At 39.6% G+C, this 25,923-nt stretch overlaps 1 protein-coding gene across 1 annotated transcript; it reads left to right on the top strand.

Moving 5' to 3' along the window:
• The first annotated feature begins 1,329 nt into the window (after positions 1-1,329).
• On the top strand, positions 1,330-23,937 carry scin (scinderin). Its single transcript, XM_041809925.1, has 16 exons — positions 1,330-1,637; positions 12,577-12,731; positions 13,010-13,171; positions 13,262-13,411; positions 13,707-13,796; positions 15,313-15,445; positions 15,553-15,641; positions 15,801-16,016; positions 17,569-17,690; positions 18,404-18,494; positions 20,008-20,178; positions 20,259-20,436; positions 20,930-21,051; positions 21,298-21,375; positions 21,451-21,511; positions 23,317-23,937. The coding sequence occupies exons 1-16, from the start codon at positions 1,445-1,447 to the stop codon at positions 23,478-23,480; spliced, it is 2,175 nt and encodes a 724-aa protein (XP_041665859.1). The 5' UTR covers positions 1,330-1,444; the 3' UTR covers positions 23,481-23,937.
• Positions 23,938-25,923: the final 1,986 nt, after the last annotated feature.

Below are 25,923 nucleotides of genomic sequence, written 5' to 3'. Positions count from 1 at the left end.
GCGATCAGTCTGTGGCACTGCTGAGGTGTTCCTGAAGCCCAGGTTGCTCTATAAGTGGCCTCCAGCTCTTCTGCGTTGTTGTGTCTGGTGTCTTGTATCTCCACAATACTCTATAGATTCTCTACAGGCTTTAGGTCAGGTGAGATTGCTGGCCAATCAGGCACAGGTATACCATAGTCCTTAAACCAGGTATTGTACTTTTGGCAGTGTGGGCAGATGCCAAGTCCTGCTGGAAAATAAAATAAGCATCTCCATAAAGCTGGTCAGCAGAGGGAAGCATGAAGTGCTCTAAAACTTCCTGGTAGACGGCTGCACTGACCTTGGACCTGATAAAACACAGTGGACCAACACCAGCAGATGACATCGCTCCCCAAACCGTCACTGACTGTGAAACTTCACACTGGGCCTCAAGCAACTTGGATACTGTGTCTCTCCTCTCTTCCTCCAGATTCTGGGACCTTGATTCCCAAGCGAAGACCACCTCCTTAAGCTAAATTGGGCATATGGTGCACTGGAGTTCACTCTGATCAAATTAACTGGACTGTGGGGGCCGGGGTCACGAACTTGAAACCATCCTAGAACTGACTGGTCTGTAAACTTGTCTTGTATTGAATTGAGTTGTCATTTCAATTTGACAGTCCCTACAAGGTTAATTTGCTAAACAGTGGATCACTGTTTCCTTCAAAGGCATGTTTATGACAGCATGAAGGAGAAAAAAAGATTATATGCTGCCATTTACAGTGTAATCAAAAACTTCAGTCATCCCAGCTAATAGGCTCCGGTGCTGCTTTATCCTGCATGATGAAGCTTTCAAGCTCATCTTGCCAACTTTTTCTGCTTTCCTTAGAGGATTACTCTCAGGGTTGCCAAAGGCCAAAAGAGCACTAAAAAGAAAGTCAATATTTGACTAACATTCAGGAGGTCCAAGTGAAAGTTTATGCCTCTCTTTGTCTCCCGGATGAGCAAATAGAGGACTGTATGCTGAGGTGTTAGCCCTGTCTGTTTGACAGAGGATTATTATTAGACTGTTGTCAATGTAACTGACCCCCTGTTACATAAAAGTGCATTGATGCAGCTTTAATCAATACTGGCCTGTCTGATAATCCTGCAGCTAGATGTTTGTGCATCATTTTTAGTTGCATATTCTTTCATTTTCTTCTTGCATGTCTTTTAAAATCAGAGGTTAGTGTTGTTGAAAAGGTGCTGAAAGGCTTCGTTCATGCAGTGTTTGAGGATGATGGTGTTTGTGTGTGTTGGCAGCATTTGGACACACCCACTGTGAGCGTGTGTTAAAGCAGAAGTGGAAAAGCAGCGGCAGACAAGCTCGGTCAGTCAGTCAGTGAGGAACAGAGCTACAGTGTGTTTCTGCTCTCAGCTGTCACATCTTCCACTCATTATCATCGTCATCTTTGTCACTTTGAGTCCTTCAGCAGCAGAATAAACCATGGCCCTTCATCACAAAGAGTTCACCACAGCGGGGCAGAGAGCTGGTCTGCAAATCTGGAGGATTGAGAATCTGGAGCTAGTTCCTGTTCCTGAGAGTTTACACGGGAACTTTTACACAGGAGATGCTTATGTGATCCTGAGCACAGTCAAACAGAGGGACAGCTTCTTCTATCATCTCCACTACTGGCTGGGTAAGAGAGAAAGCTTATTCTGCATTTGCACTGAGCAGTCTGGTTTGGTTCCGTAAATTTGGCAGTTTGATACGGTAAACCCTGATGTTGTGTTTCTACAGCCAGTCGTACCCTTACTTGCTGAGCCAGAAGTGAGTTCATCTCCACTATTTAGGGTTTGATAGGTACACTTTGTACTCCAACAGAAGGGTGCCAAAAAGCCTGGCAATAAAGTCTGGCTACTTCGGTACTTTTCCTGACTCTCAGTGGAAACATGAACACTGCATGCCACTTAGAGCAAAACTGACCCACACCACTTGGTGGAAACACACCAGACTTTTTCTTTCTTGTTGCCTCCTATAAATAAAATAAAGATTACTGATACAATAACCTTCAAAATAATCAGATGATCAGGACAGGAAACCAGTACAGATCACTGCTCACATCATATTCTAAGAAACACTTGACTAACATTAGATGATTTTTTAAAACCTTAAATCCTTTTTTAAAGATAGATAAAAGGACCATTTCAAAAGATTTTTAACATTAAATTCCTCTGAAAGCATATGTTAGACAATTCAACCATATCATGACCACACACACTGGTCTGTTAACCTTGCATAGCAGATGGATACGCTCATTTCCGTGTTTCTCACTGGTGAATCTATCTTGCAAAGCTCCCGTCTGAACCATTTGGGCCCGGTTAGAAAGTAACAGGACCAATCAGCGACGAGGGGCAGTATTTTCGGGCACGGTGGAGCCGTGACGTAAGCAAGCAACAACAAGAAGCTGGTGTAGATGTGGCAGAAGACATTAGCGTGGATGCTGCTAAAACATCAGTCTTTATCAGAACCTGACGACATTTCTTCGTCAAAATTAGAACAAAGAACAGCAGTGAGTTGTTTTCTTTTCACTAACGACAAAAGTCATGTACTGGCATGTCAACAGTTGACATGGTTAAAGTTATGCAGTTCTGTATGGAGTTTACTCCTCGATAGCGGCTGATTGAGCGGCTGAGTTTTTTCAAAGCCTCTGCCCTTTCCCAAACGCTGTGTATGAGAGGTATAAGATGGATGTGTGAAACAAGGTTACTGGTCTGTAGTTATGATTACACAATAAAGATTCAGCAGACATGAGATCTCACAGAAACTCATGGGATCAAACAGGACTTCATAAGAAAAACAAACCTGGAGGATGGTCAAAATCCTCAGCTGGCTGTCCCGGTGTGTGTTTTAGTTGAAGAAGAGGAAAACACCAAGGAAAAGAATATTGGTGAAAACCTAGCTAATAGTCTATGCCTACTGAGTCTGTTATTTTCAGATGTTTTTTTCCTCAGATCCCTAATCTGAAAAAAATGTCACACACTTGAACCTTGCACAACTGAGTCTGTTGCGTTTTATTTGTTTTTGCTGCAAAATTTGTAGAATGTGGCAAATTGTGGCTCAGCCTCTCCTTAAAAACACACTGGATCCATCCATCCTGACAGAGATCTTCATAAGGCACCAGTTTATACGTCACAGCTGTGCCAAGTTGGAGAGATGGAGAGCAACCTTTTAATTTAGTCTTTGTTAGGTGACTGTGAGAACAAACTTGTATGGCTGATATCCACATAATACACGGGCAAACCACGGTGTTTAGGGGGAGGGTTCTGTGCAAGAGAGGGAGAGAGAAAGAGAGAGGGGTGAGCGAGCAAGAGAAAAGGAAGCAGCTGCTGTTCTGAATCATCAGTCACCATCTAAATGATGTGGACTGATACCATACTTAATGTTGAAAGGTTTTTTTTGTTTTTGTTTTTGTTTTTTGTTTTTTTTAATTGAACAGGAGAAAAGACACCTTGAGATTAAAAAATATCCTTTTCTAGAGTGTCCTGGCTAAGATAGGCAGCAGCACAGTTACATTACAAAGTTACAGACAACCACCAACCATACAATAAAGAGTCCAGAACAATGAATATACTGTAGGAAAAGAAATAACAAGAGAAGCAGCAAGTATTTGTTAAGATCAACTACAATCAAGTTAATTTATTCAAAACATCTGCAGCTAGATGTCTCTGCCTCCAATTCAGCCAACTTTCTATTTAAAACATCCAATGAGACCAGCTCACAAAGTTTAAGGTCTTTCTGTAAATTTAGTTTTTCTTAACTTTCTGTTAAGTTTTTTTTTTTTTTTTTTTTAATTTTAGTTCTGACCCTTAGGGCACACAGTAAGAAAATATCCTGTGATCAGATATAAGTTCAAGGGTTCTTCAGACTGATGTAGGCCAGGAGGTAAGAAGTGTACTTAAATCTGAAATCACTTTTTTAAGGTGAAAAAAAAAACGGCATATTGTTGCTTTTAATTTGGTATTGTAACTTTGTTCTTGGATGCAAAATAGAGAAAATGATTTCCCATTTTCATTTCCTTTTGTCTGTCTGGCTCTAACACGTTTGTGTTAAATAACTGATATTTTGATGAAAATTAAGCAGAGGTGGTGCCAGGAAGTAAAAAGAGGAAAGTGATGACGGTTACATTCTGCTAAATCACAGATGTTATCAGATTCAAAGAAACCGACTGAGGCTTCTTCAGCAGCATGCTTATAAAAGCAGGGGAGTGATGAATTTAATATAGGAGACCCAGGGCCAAGATCCAAGTACAAGTGACCCCAAAGTCCAGTTCTATTTGATCAGTTAGAACACAAGTGTACTCAAGTATAACGAAACATGGACCACTTCCTCCTCTGAACTGCATGGTAGATATGAGAGTAGGAAGAGGGTGATGGTTGGCATTTTGAAGATACTAAAACCATTCACAGTAGCAGGATGGACTCTGTGGAGCATTAACAAAGTCAGTCAGTGTGGCTGCCATGGTTGTTTCTTCTGTCTTTTTCTTGGCAGTTTAGGAGCCATATGAAAATATTTCCGCCTTCAATAACAGTTTTGCCTGATTTGAAAACACCCTGATATACCCTGTAGTCATGCTCATCTGCAGTTTTATGGTTGAGATTGTGATTATACAAAAAGTGGAGGACGCTTGGCCCCAACAGCAAGGTCCAAGCCCCTCAAAAAGCCCCAAAATATTCTCTGATCAAGCGAACAATAGTTAAGTTGATTTCTGTGTAGTAAAATGGCACCTATAAATCAAAATGTCTGATTAGTGTCAGAAGAACAGATATGTCAGCAATAGTCATTTCTTATTTTTCTTGCATATTTTTCTAAGTTCCTCCTGGCCTAGAGACATGTTCAAGGATGTGCTGAGTTTGAGTTCTGATGCTTTTCTGAGAGCTGATGAAGCACTGTTGATTATCTGGAGATTTAAAATTACCACTTGGTCATGTCCTGTAGTTCTTTGGCTTTGGTAGCTGAAAAGAAATGATTAGAAGTATTTTGTTCATTCACTGATTGATTTTAGCTAAATGGGAAAGAGCCTCATATTTGTCTTAGTCTGGGACCTCCACCTACTAAAACAGCCCCTGCGTCTAAGTATAGATTTTTATCATGAACAAAGATTTTTAAAGCCCTGCATGGTTTCTTTCCCCATATGATTTTCAGGATCGTTTTGTGTTGACTTTTCCGGTTTGTCGACTCCTTCAGCAAGTGATTCTCGGCATGCTTCAGTCAGTGACATGACAACGCACTGACACATTATCCTACGAGCTGTTTTAACAGCATGTTCAGTGGAAATATTAACACAACAACTGACTGACCACGTGCTGATTCGTGTCTCTTCTGTTCAACCACAAGTGCACACAAGCTGCAGTGTCACTGTCACAGCTAGAAAAACAAGCGTGTCAAAGCAAAAAGGGTAAGTTACATAGAAATACATAGAGAGTCTACTTTGAAAAAGTTATGGGACATTAGAGGCTTTTCTGACTGAGTAAGAAGAACAAGTAGCTCCTGGCATAAATTGCTGTTGATTAAAACCTTAAAGGCCTGAGTACCCAAAAGAAATTGAATCAAGTGTTTGAACCATTTGGAGTACAATCACATACAAGGTGTCTTTAGAAAGGTAAGTCTCTGAAGTTTCTTCCTAAACTCTCAGACTCACTGTAGCTGCTCCTGGTATTGAGTGATGAATTTTTAAAGTCATAAAGATGCCTGTAGATGACAGCAGCTGGGAGGTATTAGCTAGAAAGTGAACAGGGCCAAAGCATGAAGCCTTAGCTAGTTCAGCTTCAAAGGTGATAACAGAACAGAAAATGGAGCTTTTACACCAGTTTTTATGAGGAAAAGTCTAGATGTTTTCAAACTGGAGACTCCCAAAAGGTCATATACCTAAATAAAAAGGCTGCTACTCCTGAATGCTTCAACATACTGTACAGGCATCATATTGATCTCAATGGAAAGGTGGCGGTCAGAGGTATCCCATCCATAGTCTAAAACCACTATCAGTATTACTGGAACAGAAATAGAGGAATGATTAAAATGTAGTGCAGTAGTATTCAACTTCTTTCAAGCCAGGCCCTCACAGACTGTTGTAAACTCTAGACAGAGTAAGGAAGGTCCTAACTGGTCAAATCAGGGTCAATCTAAAGGTCAGAGGTTGGCAGACATTTCTCTCTATGGCAACACTAATAAATACATTATTACAGCAAATACAGTGGACTACTGAGAATATCAACAATAAATTTAAGATAATACACCAGTTAATGGGTTTTTTTTTCTTTTTTTTAACATTTATTTTTGGGCTTTTTCATGCCTTTATTAGAGAGAGGACAGTGGAGTTGGAAAACAGGGAAGAGAGTGGGGAGGGACATGCAGGAAATTGTGCCACGGGCTGGATTTGAACCCTGGTTGCCTGCGTACATGGCGTGCGCCTTAACCACTCAACCATCAGTGCACCTTTTTAAGGATGTATGTACTAACTGTTTGACCTGATTTAGGTTGTACGGACTCTTTCTGATACATCAGGACTGTTTTTATGTAATATTATGATCAGGAGAGTATTAACTTAACCAGTCTTAAGGCAGTTGAGTTTCTGTCTTTTAGCGTAAGTTTGAGAGTGAAGGCAGTCTCCTCTTTGGCATTATATGTGATGGTGTGTCCATTTACCCTCGGAACTCGGAAATTCCAAGACAACAGTTGGATATGTTGTCAAAAATGCACCCTGTTATGCACCCGTATTTCCAAGTCAGAAAGTTGGACCAACCCCCAGTACCCCCAGTTAAGAACTCCTAGTAAGTGGAAGGTGTTCAACTCTGGTGTGATGTCATTTCCAGCTCTGACATCCAACATCTGAGGCTAATGGAACACATTATAAGTGTATGTGTCATACAGGGAAAGTGATATTATGGGGGACAGGCACTGAGACGGGAGCAAACTGAAGCGAAATGCATAACAATTTGGGATTTTATTGAAAATCTGCAGATTTTTATGATTTTTGTATGGCTCCAGTTTTGGACCAGTATACCCAAGAAGTCTTCTGAGAGGTTTCAAAGAAAATTGAAGCATCTGTGTGGCATGCAAATCATCACAGACAAACAGACACTCTACCAATTAGTATAAAAGATGTCTACGGCATACCATAACAGAGCCCTCTCTCTTTTTTATGTATGTACTTTTCTGCTCTGTTGATTATAATCAAGGCATGTTCCCATCACTTGCACAATGAGTAAAAACCAGAGCTTAAAACCCCCAATTATCTGCATTACTGCAAACCACATGCTGACTATGGGAGTTTCTATCATCTTACTTCCTCGATCGTTCTTTTTCTTACGTGTCAAATACTGTGTCAAACTGCTTTTGTTGGGTCCATTAATGGAGAAACCAAAGTCACAAAACCGACAGAAGAAAGAAGCACAACAATATTCTACTCAGTTAAAGGCAACAAGTAATTAATTCAACATTTATTCAAAGTACTGAAGCTAGTTTTGATACCTGATGTTGAAGTCAGACTCTAGAATCTTCACGATAATACCTGTGTCCAATTAGACATGATGGACTACGCAGAGGTTTCTAACTTATCATCACAGCCTATGTGATGACATTGGAAGAAAGATGGGTAGGGCTAGGTAGCACCAAGAAAAGACTGTAAATAAACATGTATTTACTGTATTTGTCCATCCAAATGTTATAATGAATGATACGCTAGCTTGATGTTAGAAGCAGCAAAGCTTGAATCACAAATATAACCTGTAGGCCTCTAACCTGACATGCCAGATGGAGTTTTTTCCATCTGGAAAACCTATCGTAAAGCCTATAGCGTTTGGGAAAGGGCAGATCCTTTGGAAAAAAAAAAAAAAAACTCGGAGGGTGATTGGATGAACGTTCTGTCACATCTTTATGGGCCAATCAGAGCAACAAAACATGTGACGTAAACGCTGCCGAGCTCCACCCCTACCGAAGGAGTAAACTCCACTGAGACAGAACTGCATAACGCAAACCATGGTGACTGCAGACATGTCAGTACAAGACTTTTGTCGTTTTTGAAAAGGAAACAACTCAATGCTGTTCTTTGTTCTTTTTTTTAACAAAGAAGTGTCGTCAGGTTCTGATAAAACAGGCGCTTTAGCAGCATCGACACTAATCTCTTCTGCCATTACTCCACTGGCCTCTTGTTGCTGTTTACTTACATCACGACTCCGCTGCGCCCGAAAGTACTGCCCCGCTTATTGGTCCTGTCACTTTCCAACCAGGCCCAAACAGTTCAGACGGGAGCTTTGCAAGATGGATTTACCAGTGAGAAACACAGACACGAGCGTATCCATCTGCTTTGCAAGGTTAGTAGGCCTCTACATAACCCTGAACCTTATGCAGAGTCCTCTGCACGAAGCTGACAGTGCAGACCACAAGCCCTGTGATTGGTTCGCCAGATATCACTGGTTGACTGCGATTCTTTGAATAATGTCTGCTGGCATATTGTGCACTATACTTTCAATCTCTTTGCAAAAACTGTAACCTTGCAAAGCAGATGGATACGCCCATTTCCATGTTTCTCACTGGCGAATCCATCTTGCAAAGCTCCCATCTGAACCGTTTGGGCCCGGTTAGAAAGTGACAGGACCAATCAGCGACAAGGGGCAGTAATTTCAGGTGCGGCAGAGTCGTGACATAACAAGCACAGTCTAGTTACAGTGCATTAGAGATATAGATCTGTGTTTAGTAAAGGTTCTCCTTAAACACAGAATCAGTCAAAGTCAAAGTTTAAAGTCCTTAAAGCACATGAATGAATTTTCATTCCTTGCCGACAGCTTCAGATGTTTTCAAACCTTTAAATATCTCAAAGAAGGCTGCCGTCATTAAATACATAGATCCTTCCTCCAGCATGTTTCAGACTCCTCTTTCTCTCTCTCTCTCTCTCTCTCTCTCGGAATGCTGTCCATGTTCGATCCATTTACAAACCCTGAACAGGAAGTACTCATTAATTTTACATGCATGCTGTAATCTTTGTGGCGTACCTTCAGAGAAGATGAGGAGAGAAATCATTATTATTAGACAGGAAATGAGCTGTGATTGGATAGAAAGAAAGACCACTAACAAGGCTCTTTGGGATGATAACAGAGAAATTATTTTTGTGTTTAGATATTTCTAAGAATAATAAAACCCCATTAATGCTTTTTAAACCACCACAAGTGCTGCTTAATGTTTTATGAAGTAGAAAGTGATGACAACTTGAGAAAATGAACTCCCATTTATGTTTATGACATCATGTTGTTTCACTTTGTTGCATCTGGATGTTCTCAGAATGAAAAGCAATTTGGGAGCGAAAGGCTGCCTTTTATTACTGAGTTTAGCCAAATAATCCAGATCTCTAAAAAGAGATGGATTTGCCATCACAATTAGTGAAGCTGGATGGACATCAGCTGTGGAAACACAGGCAAGATCAGGGTTTACGGTGACAAACTGGACTTAACCAAATAGAACCACATTGTGGAAACAGACCATATTGGGCATTGTCTGACCCCATCCCTCCAGACTTTAGAGGGAGGCTTTTAATCCATGTGTGCCGTTGATTCTCTATAAGCTTTTTAAACTTTTTTGCTTCAATGTACCACTTTTGGGACTCAAAAGTAATTCATGATTTATGCTCTTGTTTTTTTTTTTTTTTCTCGTTCGTTTGTTGGTTTTATCAAACATTCATTGTTAAGAAGTCCACTAAGCAACATATATTGTTGTCAAAATAAGATAATTCAGAGAGCCTACAAGCAAGAATATAGAGCTGAATTTAACTGAGAGCTGATGGAAAATCAATCAGCTTGATGCTGACATATAACCTAAAACCACTAAAAAGGCTTGACTTTAGAAACCATCTGTTTTCCTTGACCATAGTAACCAAAATACATAATTCAATTGATCATTTCTACTGAACAGTATACTAGATTTCCCTTGCAGGAATAGCCTCTATGTTTCTTGTCATGCATTAATTAAATCTCTTAAAGGAAGGACTAAAAGAAGACATTGGCATGCTGAATGTTGATGAAATGATGTTGACAGCTGGAGGGGAACAGCAGCATCAGCAGAAAACTCGTCAAACTGCCCATTGAGTGTTTTCTCATGTGGTCACTTACTGAATGGCAGAGACGTCCATTTATATGTTTGATGTTTAATGATTCATAAAGATAGACTCACTCAAAGAACATCTTCATATTTACTCTGTGGGGAATGGAAAGTTTCAGAGCTGCAGGGAGGAAGTACTCTCTCTGATCAAACCCTCCTTATTCTTATCTCATACAGCACATTTGACCAATTTATACACGCATGGGTCATGAAAGGGACACCATTACTGTTAAAGATGGAGGGATCGTCTCACTTCTGCTTTTGTATTTTGTGTATTCATTACTTTAAACGTTATCTTACAACTGTCAGCTGCAGGAAAAAAAGAGAAGTTGTGAAATATGATTAAATGTGAATTATAATGTGTCAAACTCCTGGCTTCTTATGCTACATCTGAGGTTATAGGAGTCTTATTTGTGGGTTTTTAGCTGCAGAAAGAGAGAAAGACTGAACCTGGAGGGCAGAGAAATACTTAAAAATGCTTCTTCTGCTTTTTTCTTTGGAGCGGCTATAATCAGACCCACAAATGAGTGTCTTTTAATCACAAAATACCCGTGGCAAGGGTTTGTTCACCCTGCAATTAGGCTCCCAGGCTTATCAGGCCTACTTTTGTCCAACCAGCCTTGCTGATATATTGTTGTCTTTTCAACCAAACCATCAATACATCTGTGTTATTTACTTATCAGTACTGCACAGCTGTGTCATTAACACCCATTTTTGTTCTACTGCTTGTCTGACACCGGGTCACGGTTGCATTGTTAACAACAGCAGGCTGGGAAATATTTCAGCTTTGTCAAAAGCTTGTCTGTGTTGATTTGGAAGATCTTGTGAAAGCCAATAAGAAGGCAGCTGCATCTGCCTGCAGAGTTTAGATATCCCACTTGTTTCTGACCACATATGATTACAGAGGTGAGTCGACCAGATATCCACTCCATCTCTATGGGGATTTCTGTGATATCTGACGTGCCTGTGAAACTCCTTTGCTTGGTAACATTTTTGTCCAGAGTGCCAAAAATATTTTTGAACTTTCGTGCCTTTTTCCCTTGTGCACAAAGATTTTGCCAGGTTCTTTGAATCGTCTAATCACTGGTTCCCAACTTAGGGTCTGGGACCCCCAGTGGTCTACTCTGAGGCTGCCAAAATTAGATTTGCAAATATTGACAAATACCATGATAAAGCAGTTTTTGGGTAGTTTATAAAAAGGTCTTTTGATAAGAAAACATACATATGCTATTTTAGGGTTTTATCAGTGAAACAAATAAAATCTATGTTGATTTTTGATGGCAGTGTGCCACTTTCTCGCCTCTCTTGGGTCCTGGGGGTGGGTGCCGCGTTTCTTAGGTAATTGTAGGGGGGGGGCTCCAAGGAAAATAGTTGGGAAACACCGGTCTAATGATATTCAGTCAATGAGATTTTACATTAATAAAGGTTTTTCTGAATTTGCTCCAAAATTGTTAGACAGTTTTGCACAGATTGGTGAACCTTTGCACATCTTTACTTCTGAGACTCTGCCTCTCTGAAATGCTCCTTTTATACCCAGAAATACTTTTGATCTGTTGCAAATTAACCTAACTAGTTGCAAAATGCTCCACCAGCTGTTTTTCATTAGAACCACTTACTTTTCCAGCTTTTTGTTGCCCCGTCCCAACTTTTTTAAAAAAGTGTTGCTGCTATCAAATTCAAAATTAGCAAATATTTTTCATGAAATAGTAAAATGTCATTTTGGCTCTTTTATGAATTAAATATGGGTTTTTGAGGTTTGCAAATCATTGCACTGCTTATATTTGTTTTACATGGCATCCCAGCTTTTTTGGCATTGGGATTGTATAGCAGCCTGTGTGGCTCTATGGGGGCAATAAAGACTTTCCAAACTAAATGGATCCAAGCTAATGAACAGCAGTTTTCCTCCAACAATACCCATTTACTTTAAAAAGCTATTTTCCTTGAAATGCATCTCTATAGATGTGCCAATTTTAACTCCTTTTGTTCAGAAATCATCAAAATGTTGTTGTTTTAAGTTAAACACAGAAAAAGAAAACTTTTAATCTGTTCAACAGCAATGATTGCATGTTAAAACATTAAAATAATGATTCAGTCTTCAATACTAGGGAGCAATTTTGGATTCAGAGTGACACTGGAAAGAAAACATATTTTTCCTTTGTGTCTAAAATTTACAACAGCCCAGTGTTCAGCTGTGGGAAAAACAAGAGTCATTGAGGCATATTTATGTCTGTTTAACTTTCCTTTGGTCAGACTTCAGTTCTGTTGACATATTTTTGGATCTAGCTATGACTAATGTCTTTTTCCCCTCATCTCTGCCACATTTAAACTTTTCCTGGACTTAATTCATCCAAAGACGCTCCCTCTTAGTATCCGCTCTGACACATAAATGGATGTTTTGATTGGTCCCACTATATGAAGCCTTGACAAGAGCAAAACAGATGAAAACATCTGCTGTTTCCCCAGTCTGAGCCTGTGCTTGATCTTTAAAGGAAAGGAGTGCAGCCAGGATGAGAGCACGGCGGCAGCCATCTTTACCGTGCAGCTGGACGACTACCTGGGAGGGAAACCAGTCCAGTACAGGGAGCTGCAGGGGGTCGAGTCTACGGCCTTCACCAGTTACTTCAAAGGAGGAATCACCTACAAGGTAGGGGTCAAGACTGTCACTGGGTATGACAATGGAGAACAGAGACAAAGCTAAACCTTGAACAATAATACAAACGACACTACTTAAAAGTTAAATTCAAATTAAGTATCACAGGTTTGTTTTTAAGCTTTCAGAACATTTTTTCATGTTTGTAGCCACTGTTTATTTTTCCCAAGGATCACACCTGACCACAGGCAGCAGTGACTCATGGGACAGAAAAGTTTAAAGTAAACCAACAGATGAATAAAGGTGCTTTAACGCTGTTTTCCTCTAATTAGACAGGGGGCGTAGCCTCAGGTTTCCATCATGTGATCACCAATGACCTCTCAGCTGAGAGACTCCTTCACATTAAAGGGCGGCGGGTCGTTAGGGCTACACAGGTGCCTCTCTGCTGGTCCAGCTTCAACAGCGGTGACTGCTTCATTGTTGACCTCGGAGATGTGAGGACAGTTTGATGTTTACAGACTGAGGATAGATTATCTATAGATGTGTTAACATATGTATACTAACACACTCTGTGTTCACTGCAGAGGATCTATCAGTGGTGTGGATCCAAGTCAAACAAGTTTGAGCGACTGAAGGCTGCACAGGTGGCCCGAGGCATCAGAGACAACGAGAGGAACGCCAGAGCAGAGCTGGTGGTCGTAGAGGAAGGAAGTGAACCCTCACAGTTAACTAAGGTGGGATGGCTTACACAAACATGTTATTCTCTTAACATATATCAGAGTCCCAATAGAGATAAACTGTTTCAGTCAAATAGACTGAATGTCTCCACCTTTCTTGGCTCTTGCTGATATTCTTGTTGGATGATTTTCCGAACAATTACCGTCACCACAAATGTTTATAATGCAGCTTTGGGTTTACCTCAATGCACTCATTATATCTGCAAATGGAAATTGATTCTGTTCACTTTTCTCTATGTAACTGTGGTTCACCTGTTTGTCTAAGAGCTTGTGTCATTACTTATCCTATCAGGTCCTCGGCGTGAAGCCGAAGCTTTCAGAGGGCGATGATGATGACACAAAGGCAGACGTGTCCAACAGGAAAATGGCCAAACTTTACATGGTACAACATTAACACATATACTTAAAATACCACTGAGTCCATGTAGATTTGTCTTCCTTATACATAGAGTATATGAATTTGACCACCAGGGAGCTCTCAATCAAAAAAGTAACACAAGAAGACGAGTTAAGATGTGCTGCTTAGCTCCAGCCACCTCCACTGCTTCTGCACACAAGTAGTATGAATGACGTTCACACTCTGCATAAACAATACATTTGCAGTGATGACCTAATATTAGAACCCACTTTCCCACCTCTTAAACCGAGCCCTAACAGCATGAATCACACACAGTTGCACGCTCGCTCTCAACACTAGATCCAATAATAAAAAAAAAAAAAAACGTACTCTAAGCCCTGTAAATATCAGTTATCAAATAGAACTGTGGAGCTTTATTGGTTTTTTTCTCTTTGCAAAGTTACTCCATTCTTCTTTGCAAAACTGCTCAAGCTCTGTCAGGTTGCACAGGGATCTGGTGTGAACAGCCCTTTTCGAGTTCAGCCACAAATTCTCTGTTAGATTGAGGTCTGGGCTTTGACTCAGCAATTCCAGAACATGCACCTTGTTGACTTAAAATAATTTCTGCGTAGCTTTCGCTTTAGGCTCCAGCTCATTGTCCTGCAGGAAACAAATCTTCTGCCGAACCATAGTTCTCTTGCAGACTGGATAAGATTGTCCTCCAGGATTTACCTTATTTTGGCACATTGATTTTACCCTCTACTTTTAAAAGCTTACCAGGGCCAGCTGCTGAGAAGCATCCCCACAGCATGACGCTGCCACCAACTTGCTTCACAGTCAAAGGAGCGACTGGGGGAAACGTTGTGCTACATCTTACTTGCATGCTCACCAGTTAGGATGTTACCTACAGTCCATACATTATTTATGTGGCTCTGTTACTGTGACTTGGTGTCCTCATATTCCCCATATCTTCAACTCTGCTAAAATTTAAAAACTCTTTGGCTGTCGGTCTGTGACTTAACTGGATGTATTTGCACTTGCAGGCTTCTAACAGTACAAATGCAGAGTTTAGTCTGCAGGTGGTAAACCACCACTTTCAGGGAACTCACTCTTTATTGGTGGGGATGCATTTGACTAAATGACCATGTATACATTTTGCATTTCCATGATGCATTTTGGGTATATGGATATCACTTGACCACACTTTAGTCTGTGTGTCTACACTAAGCTTTAACAATCTGTCATCAGCGACAGCCTGATATCAGAACTCTCCACCCCTCCTCTTGTTTAAACAACAGCCCATCCAGTATTTCTGTGGCTCTCTTATTGTGGGTTGTTATCCCTCCATGCTGTGTGCAGTGAAGCTGCTACTGATAAGAATGAATGGGGACCAGTAAACCACAAGCTAATACCTACTCTGCAAACAAGAAGCAACAAGTTGTTTTGAAAGACACGTCTTAATTTCCATCCAAACATGTGTCAGATGTTTGTTTTAGGCCAGTTATATTCATGGCCTCTATGTTAAAACCAACAGCTGATTATCGGTGGTGATATTTTCCAGGTTTCTGATGCTTCAGGATCCATGAAGCTGAGCGTGGTGAAGGAGGAGAATCCTTTCCTCCAGAGCGACCTGATCTCTGACGAATGCTTCATCCTGGACCACGGCAAAAACAGGATGATATTTGTTTGGAAAGGTAATTAAACAGAAGTGTCTGCTTTCACTGGTTTATTGTGTTTGTCCCTGTGCAGCAGGTTATTGGTTTTATGTCAACATGACTCTTCTTGTATTTATGACCATCAGGACGCAACGCCAACCCGTGCGAGAGAAAAGAGGCAATGAAAACAGCCGAGGGCTTCATCAAACAGATGGGCTACCCAGCTAACACACAGGTTTACTTTCACTCACTTTATTTCTTTATATTTCAATGTTCGGAGATTATTGTTGGTCGAAAAATCATGATCTTAAATCATTTTCTTAAATTAATTTTGAGCAAAACAAAATGAAAATGGCTTTCACTGGTTCTTGTTTCGTTCCCTTTGTTCCTGCAGATCCAGGTGATGCCAGAAGGGGGGGAGACCCCTATGTTTAAACAGTTCTTCGTGTGCTGGAAGGACAAAGACCAGAGTGTTGGTTTCGGGAAGGTATTTGTCACCGAGAGGATTGCCAGGATACAGCAAGTGGGGTTTGACACCTCAAAGCTCCACGAATGCCATCAAATGGCAGCTCAGTACAACATGGTGGACGACGGCAGCGGGGAAACAAAGGTGAGTAAAAAAAAGTACAACTACACAAGTGATCTGGTCTTATATATTTGATAACCTATGAAGAGCTGCTATTAAGAGCCCAGTGTACTAAACAAAAACAACCAAGAAAACTTTAAGTCAACTGATCAAGGAACAGGATAACACAAATATATATGAATGCAAAATATATAAAAATGTTAAAGACTCACACTTACTATAGAGCTGAGCAATATTTCAAATTTTTACATTTATTAGTTTATTTTCAATGGGGTAGGACAGAGTTGCTATATCAATATGTTCACCAGTTCCACCCACTTTTTTAAATATTGCCAACATATTTGATCATTCTAGATGGTTCTCTCTCCGTTTTGGTAACAAATACGACTGAAGTTCATACAGATTTTGTACTTTCTGATACTACAATAAAATAAAATAATAAAATATTCATGATTTTGAAACAATCACGGTGTTTCCACAGTGCATTTCAGTGCTGTAGTGGTTTGATTCTGTAACAGCATGACATTTGGTGTTCCCATTGGTTAATTCATTGTGTTGTGCAGTCGCAGAAGCATGAGTGAACACAACACAGTAAGAGTTCCAGGGTCTGTGTCTACAGCGCCAATGTTTTCAGGTTACAAAATATGACTGCTTTTTCTCTGTATCATGAGGTCTGTTTTAAAGAGCTCCAGATGCTCATTTTTTCTTTTGTTTAATGAAAAATAATTTAGAAAACATGAAAAATGTCAAATAATTCTATCCTGGCATTAGCAGCACTTAACCTGGGGACTTAACTTGGAAAGACTAGTCAGATCCATATATATTATATCAAAAGTCCTGCCACTTCTTTATTTTAGTTGGCAAGTGAAGTGGCATTGATGAACACTTTGTTTTCACAGTTTTCAACTGAGAGCAATTGAGTATGAAGACAAAAAAGGGTTAATGCTGAGGGCAATAAAATGCGAAACTAGACTGGTTTTGATTTGAATATGAGCACTGCAAACACAAAAAACAACAGCTGTGGACCCAGGCCCTTGGGCATGCACCTACAGAGACAGTACTTTGCTCCAGTTCTGTTCTCGCCTCTTTTCCCCCGTCCACACGGAGATGAATTCAGGAGTATACGCAAATGTTTTTTGTCGTATTGGCGTTTCATCCACACAGAAATGGCGTTTTGGGAGGCCGTAAACGCTACTTTTTGAAACCAAGTCCCAGAGTAAACAAATCTGTAAACGCTTATCAATTGTCTCCATGTGGACAGCCAGCTGCATCTTTTTTGAAACGATTATGTCATACATTGTGTAGCCCACAGGTCAAGCCAAAAAAAACTTTGGTGGATTGTGTTCATCCTGCAAAAGCTACTGAGCTTATTATGGCTTTTACAGCAAAATCTGATGCTCCTTTACAACCTCCGTAAACATGGAGATGTTTTGCTTTCTTCAAAATGTTTTATTCGACGTGATTATCTTGTGATAATTAAAACAAATTTTAAGCCTAATGAGGAGACAGATAATGCTTCCAGGAGCACATCCTTCTGTCTTCCTCCTCGTATAATTTATATGTGTCTGTCCACCAGATCTGGAGGGTGGAGAGCAGCGGCAGAGTTCCCATCGACCAAAAGATGCACGGTCAGTTCTACGGCGGCGACTGTTACATCATCCTGTACACGTACGGGAAAAGACAGATCATCTACACCTGGTACGACCACGACCAGATACTGAGACAGTTTGAGAAAAGAATTAAAAACTCTGGATTTACCTGTGATACCCTCTGATAATCAGCTCCAAACTTTAGCTTCTCTATATCCAATCATTCATATTTTATTTCAGTTTTTAAACTGAATTTCAAATTATTTAACAGACATATTCTCATAGATTTCACTTAAATGCAACAAAGATAACGCTGTTGATGAAATAATCAGGTGCAATGTGTAAGATGTAATCCCAGTTAGCTTAAATCACCTTTTAGTTTTTTTACTTTTTTTAGCAGCACATTTATGATTGAATGCAGCTTTGAAAGCAGTATTTGTGTTCGGGGCAGCAGGACAAACAGTAAACAAAAAAGCAACATATTGATTTAAAAAGTCAGCATATTGCTGTTTAGTCATGAAATAGTTGTCTTTAAACTAACATGGCAGACAAGAGCAACATTAAGAATCGTTTTCAAGCCCGTCTGATAAATATTTCTCTATTTTTCTCTCTCTTTTAGCTCTGTTTTGGTCTCCACCAGCTCTGATTTTATTTTTGTCACTGAATCTTTGAATTTTAGTCTTTAACTCTTTCTGCTGTTTGGTGCACTCTTGTGGATTATGTTAAGAAAATGAAACATTACAATAATAAAAACATATTTATATATTATAATCTTGAAACAAAGCTCTAATATTTGTTGCATGTCTCTTTGCTGACTTGCAGGCAGGGATCAAGCTCCTCTCTCGATGAGCTGACAGCCTCGGCTTTCCTCACCGTGGAGCTCGATCGATCTCTGGGAGGAAACGCTGTTCAGGTAAAACCAGTGTGAAGAGAAAATGAACAGAATGTGCCTAACAATGCCTTAAAGGGATCTTTCAGCCAGATAGAACAATGAAACATATGAAACACAATCTCACAAACTCAGACACAAAGAACAACTGCCAGCAGTGGTGGTTTTGGATGAGACTCTATTCAGGTTGATGGGATAACTTTTAAAAAATGGTCACTGCAGAGGAACAGTGAGGAAATGTTCAAATCCAAGAAATCATTGATGTCTGTGAATAAGCTCTTTCACCCACACAGTGAAGGACAGACTCCTGCTGACATAAGGGGAACTTTTATGGCACACGACAAGGCGTTTTTGTGTTTTAGTGTGGACGAAGACATATTTGAGAACATAATGTGCATGGACAGGATTTTTTTATTTTAAGAACAGTGGAGAAAAACAAAAACACCCACCGACAAAGAACAAGGCCCTAGTATCTACTGCTCTGTGAGGTTCACTAGACCGATGCTTGACTTTCTTTCTCTCCCAGCAGCTTTTGGTTCAAATATGACTGAAGATCTGGGATTTTGTTTAAGCTTTGGCGCTATTTTATAACATAAATGATTCAAAAATGGAGATTATTTTAAAATGTTCTATGCACGCATGGTGTTTGAAATAAAGGACTTAGGGTATTTTTACACCTTTTTTTAATGTAGTCTGAATCATGGACCAGTTTGTTCCTTTGTTGCATACAGGCTTTGGCCTGTGTTCCCTTGGGACATTTACTACTGACCTAAAAGCATGATGTGTTCGGAAAATGCTCTCTAATTGGTCTGAATTTACTTTTTATGAATACGTGTACAAGGTATCCATGTATGCATCTCTAATACCTTAAGCTGACACAAAGACAGATCCTATAGCCCACCTCGGGTTGATGTCTGTTAGTAGGAGACACTGGATGTTCTTTATCTTTATACCATTTCTAATATAGACAGCAGCCTGATAACAGGAAGAAATGAAGACATTTGTATTTGCCTGTAGTTTAAAGCATGTTTGACTGACTACAGTGGCTAGTTTAATCCAAAAAAGCTCAGAGCTTCCTGCATTTATGTTGGCTCAATGTTGACGAACCTCACCAGATTCTGTGGACAGTTACCAACCTTTTCAAGGAGTCTTAGTCGGGCTTTCACATCAGCACAAATAAACCACACCTACTCTGCAAACGGACTTAAGTTTGTTTCAACCAAACCAAACCGGTTAGGTGTGAAACAGCACTGTCTAGTGATAAATTCAATTGAAATCACTTTAATAACTAATGTTTCATTGTCAGGAGCAAAAGGTTGTGATATTTAAAAGCATAAACAATCATAAGTGGGTGAATTTTAAGAATTCGAAGGATAAGAAAGTAATAATGCAAAATGAGCATTTCTAATTTGTAATAGTCTCTCCATTCATTTAAAAAGAGATATTTCCTAAATGATATTCTTGTCAGATAATTTTTTTCCTCCCTACACTGTCCGTGTGAAAACCTATTTGCCTCTTCCATTGTGTTTGTCCTCAGGTCCGAGTGTGCCAGGGTAAAGAGCCTCCCCATCTTCTCAGTCTCTTTAAATCTAAACCCCTCATCGTTTATAAAAACGGTACGTCCCGTCATTGTGCTCAGGCTCCCACTCCTCAAACCCAGCTGTTCCAGGTCCGAAGAAACCTGGGCACCATCACCAGGATCGCTGAGGTCAGGGTTTATCCATACTCACCACATGAAGAGAAGAACTCTATTTCATTATGAGGTGGTTAACTTTGTATGTGTTTCAGGTGGATGCTGCTGCAAGAAGTCTGAACTCTAATGACGCCTTCCTTCTGAAGATGAAATCTGGACAGGGTTACCTGTGGATGGGTAAAGGAGCGAGCGATGAGGAGTTAAAGGGAGCAGAGTACATGAGCAAAGAGCTGAACTGCAGCAGCACACGCATCACGGAGGGAAATGAAACAGGTCACTGCCTACATTATATTATATTTCATAGCCTGCTGAAGACCCAAATTATATACCAACCTTGTTTAAGAAAAACATGATTAATTTATAATCTCAAGGGGAAAAAAACAAGGATTTGGCTCACAAAGCTTTGACAAAGAGGCTATATATGTTAGCTGAACCTGTTATAAGACCCAAAATATTTTTAAAAACTCAGCCAAGATTGTTTTTTTAAATAAATGCAGGAATTCTCCTTTAAAACTTTCATGTCAACATAAGTAACAGCCATGACTTTGAGCTGGAAAAACAGGTGCTTAAATAAATGCTAGCCTGGACTAGTGTTGGTTCTGCATGGCTTCAATGTAATGAAAGCCTCCTATAATACATAAACAAATAATGTATGACTGACACCTGGACCGGTCCTGCATGGTCTGAGCAGTTGAGTATTTAAACAAACATGAAAACATCAGCTGGATGATCTTTTAAAGTCCTCACTCACATTTTTATTTTGCAGCTGATTTCTGGGCGGCATTAGGAGGAAAAGCAGCATATCAGACCTCAGAAAGGCTGGAGAGTCAAACCCTGACTCATCCTCCTCGACTGTTCGGATGCTCCAACAAGACCGGCAGGTTCATCGTAAGTATCCAGCCCATGCTATTAAAACTCACCCATGTCCATGTGGTGGTTATTGAAAACCTGAACTCATGAGTCAGCTGATTGAAATCTCTTTCTGTTAATTATCAGGTTAAAAAGTAATAATTGAAAAGACTTCGTCATTCTATAATCAAATGAACCCTGGTGTGATCTAACAGAAGCTCTGCGGCATGTTCATTGGTTTGCTGTAGAGCGGTTTTATAATCATTGTGTTCTCATGGCGTGCAGATTGAGGAGGTTCCGGGAGAGTTCACGCAGGACGACTTGGCTGAAGACGACGTGATGCTGCTGGATGCTTGGGACCAGGTAAACCCCATCTGTATCACCTCAGTGATCGCCTCCACCTTAAACATTCGCTCACACGTCTGATTTCTGCTGCAGGTGTTTATTTGGATCGGAAAGGATGCCAACGAGGTGGAGAGGACTGAATCCATCAAATGTGGTGAGATTTCCAGTTTGACTCATCAGCAGAGCTGTTGTAGCGAAGAGGATTAAAGACAGATTATGGTTATGTGTTGTTGCTCCATAATGTTGACTTTGACGGTGATACAAAGTTTATTATGAGAATACGCAATACTGTTTCAGTTCTTGATTTGATGCCTGAGAGATCAGCAGCAGAGAGTGTAGAAAATACAATAAATTACCTCCTTTACCCCAGGGCATTAGGACAAATGTAAACAAAACAGTCACATTCAGTGTCATTCATGGCAGCCGCTTCCAGACCAGCGCTGTTTAAGAACTCGACATGACTTTAGATGAAGCTTAGTTTGAAAATATTCTGATTCAGGATGGATTTTATGTTCTACTAACATCTACAGCATTGGTGTTCAAACTAGCCAACAACTACAACCAGCATCTGGTCCACTTTTAATTGTCTCTCAGCTGGTCAAGCATCAGGAGCTACAGAGGAGGATTAGGGCAACTGAAGAAAACAAAAGAGTAGAAGATTAGAATTGAGGTGCACCTTTTTTCAAAAGTCAATACTCAATTCTGAGTATAAAGTTGTAATACTGGGATTAAAGTCACAATTCTTTTTTTCTCAGAGTTCTGAATTTATTCTTCGAAGTGTGACTTTAACCTCAGAGTTGAAAAACATTGGATCCCAGTTTTTCCATTGGCCCTCATTCTCTTCCATAAAGATGCACCTCCCTGATAACCAAACACAATCCAAATTTCTTGACTTTTTCCTATCATGACTAAGTGGTTTAATTAAAAATTACGCATTTTGGACTTGAGATGTAACAGATGCGATGGAACAAGGAGATTGAGACTTATCCTGATAACAAAAGCACATCATTTGATACATGCAGTGTTTTCTCATGCACACATCAGTGACCAAATGAATAGAGCTTTCCAACCCACTTTTGGGTCCCGTCCCACCAGTTTAGAACCAAGGCTATAGGCTAAAAGCCAAGATGCTATGTGGAGTTGAGCCCTCTTCCTCTGTAGTATTTGTCATTTTTTAATGAGTGGCACTACCTGCTGCTCAACCCGTTGATTCTAATCCTCACATAACAGTAGTAGAAAACATCTTTCCAAACACAAAAACATTTTGTGGGAAGAAAACAAAAACAAACTGCATTACCTAAAAACATTTATGAAAAAAGATTTTGCAAAATTTTACTAAATGTTCTTTGCTCACATTTTTTTTGCATCAATGCAAAACATTTTGTGGACAAAAAACATTTAATCTCATTTAAAAAATGTCAAATGCAACAAAAAACGGCAAACAATACGATAAACAATTTGACACAAGCAAAATAATATGGAATATGGAAATATGCACAAATTGGCATTTTCTTTCTGCTGAAGTTCTAAAAACATTTTAATATTTGTGATATTATTAAATAGAAACTACAGTTATCTTTGGGTGATGTTTTCACCACTAAACATCACCATGAATATTTCTTACTGGCTCTAGATGCTCTATTTATTATCTTATTGTGGTTTAATGTGAAGGTATATCCAGAAGACAGAACTTAACACGGCTGCAGTAAACAGGATGCTGGTCTTTTGAGACATCTGGGGTCCTTTATATCAATAAACAATAGCGTTTTTAACCCTATCTGTTCTTCTTTATGCCTTTTCTCTCCTCAGAGTAAATCAGTAGGCTATAAATGTTCTCTGCCTTTAATTTCACTTGTAATACCTCTCACTGCCACAGGGGGGCACTATGAATACATCTAAAAGCAGGTGTATATGTGTAGTACCACAATGTTAATATTTTCCCACCCCTCTCTTCTGCAGCCAAACAATATGTGGAGTCTGACCCCAGTGGACGGGACAAGCAGACCCCTCTGGTGGTGATGAAACAAGGCCATGAGCCCCCCACCTTCACAGGCTGGTTCCTGGCCTGGGACCCTGCCCACTGGGACACCATGAGCCGGAGCATGCAGGCCATGCGTCTGTAGACTCACATCACAGAGAAACATCTAATAATAATACTTTTATATGAAATCAGTGTGATGAAAGAAACAAAGTCAGTGTCTTTATAAATGCTTTTTATGTGCTTTTATGTTTTTAACCACACTGTTGCACTTGACTTTTTTTTTATTAGTTTTGTACCCGAAATACTTTTTAAGAAATGTTAATGAGTCTTGAGAGTCTTGGATTTTATTTCCTAAATATTGTATCTGGTATGAAATTGTTCGTGAAAGTATGTTAAAAGTCAGCTGTTTGCATGTATGAATAAATAAAGACTAATGTTAAACATTTCTTCTCTTTGTTTGAACACAGATGAATAGTTTTATATGACAGTCGTTTAAGGAGAAACCTTAAGTTCATGTTTTTGTGGTTTCTTAGTTGAACTTTGATGAGTTTTTCAGTCTGTTTAAGAGCTGGTGGGAATAAATGTTTTTTGAACAATGATTTTTTCACATTGATATTTGTAAAAGCTTAAAATACAGTTTGCATATGCACAACTTAAAACCAGATGAGCACAGACAGGTTCATTCAGATAAAGGCATATTTAAGGAAAGTTTCTTAGGGCAAATTCATAATATTAAGAGAGCAGCTGTGAAAAATCCACTGATGAGTAGCAACCAGGTAATTGAAGCTTCTGGTGTCTCTGGAGTCCCAAGAACCTCTCAATGCAGGATCCTCCAGAGGCTTGCTGATGTGCATAAAGCTGTATTTCAGCCACCCTTAACCAATGCCCACAAGGAGAAAGGATTTCAGAGGGCTTAGGAATACATGAAGACTAATTTTCAAACAGTTGTATTCACTGATGAATGCCGTGCTACACTAGATGGTCCAGCTGGATGGAGTTCTGGAGGGTTGATGGATGGCTATCATGTCCCAACAAGGCTGCAACATCAGCAAGGAGGTGGTGGAGTGATGATTTGGGCTGGAATCATGGGAAGTGAGTTGGTAGGGGTGTCAAAATGACCTCAGCAAAATATGTGGAGTTCTTAACTGCCCATTTCCTGCCATGGCATAGGATGGTGCCAAGACACACACCACCCCAGGCTGCAAAATACCTCTGAGGCCTTGGCTGCTGTGGGCATAAAGGGAGAAGAAATCATGGTGTGGCTCCATCACCTCCTAACCTCAACCCTATTGAGCATCTTTAAAAGTAAGCTCCATGAGGGTGGAGTTTACCTCAAAGAAGCAGCTCTGGGAGGCAATTCAGGCATCCTCAAAGGAAATACAGGCAGAAACCATACATGGACTTACAAGTTCAATGTATGAGAGAGTTATTAAGGTGATATCAAAGAAGGGCTCCTATGTTAATATGTAACTTGATCTGCAAAGATGTTTTTGATTGAAATAGCTTTGATTTGAGGAAAATACCTCCTAATGCAAAAAAGTACAACAGATTTATGTTTTTAATCCTTTAGAGACTATTGAGTGCTTTGAAACTCTGTTTTGCATATTAATTTGGAACACTGCATTTTAAGTTATTTTGCAAAAAATGTCATGTCATGTTGGTAATTTTGCGGATTAAAATCCAGATTAAAATATAATTGTTGAAGAATGAAAAAATCTTATTGACTACCAATTAAATATACTATTTAGGAAAAAATGAATAAAAAAGTATATGCATAGAATGCAAAATTGTCCTAAAAAGAGTAAATAAATATTACACAGTTTCTTTATACTTCAATAAATCAAACAATTTTTATCAGTTGGCCCAAAGGATTAAGGATTTACCCAAAATGGTCAAATATTCAACGATTCATTTGGGAAATGAGCCTCATTCAACAGCTAACTTCATAGTAGAACACCTGCTTTTTAACAGGGATCCTTCCCAGCTACATGGAATGGGTGTCTGTTCTTACATCAAGTTGTCTTATATCTTCAGATAGTTCCTGACTCGTAGCTTATTAAAACCTATCAATGAATTCCTAAGCTCAAACCTTTAATCAATTGTTTTTGCAATGTAAGAGATAAATCGGAAAATTAAACAAAATCATTGAAGTCATATGTTTCTCTGCAGTTATTTTTTGTCATGCCTCTATGCAGGTGATAGCCAAGGGTGAAGAGTTTTTTTTTTTTTTTTTTTTTTTTCAGGTTGACGTTCTGTCCACACATCCATCCTTCCACTGGGCCATTCTTGTGAATGTGATATGTCAAGAACTCTTTGCTAAAATGTTCACTCTGAGTCAATGAACTGATGATATTTTAGAAGTCAAAGGTAAAGGTCATTAGGCTTTATGGGCGTCCATCTCTGCCTACATTTGTACCACAGACAACTGGTTGGTAGTTCTAGTTATTTGTAAGTGGTTAGATTGTCATATAATACAAAATGTGTTTTTTTCCTTTGCTGTGCATTGCACAGCAAAGGAAAAGTTCTTTTTCATGTTGAAGAATAGGACATTCCAGCTGTGTATTGACATGAATTATGTTTGAATG

Source organism: Cheilinus undulatus, linkage group 16 (assembly GCF_018320785.1).
Source record: "Cheilinus undulatus linkage group 16, ASM1832078v1, whole genome shotgun sequence".
Lineage (NCBI taxonomy): Eukaryota > Metazoa > Chordata > Actinopteri > Labriformes > Labridae > Cheilinus > Cheilinus undulatus.
Note: the sequence above shows the minus strand (reverse complement) of the source record. Positions and strands in the feature narration are given on the sequence as shown.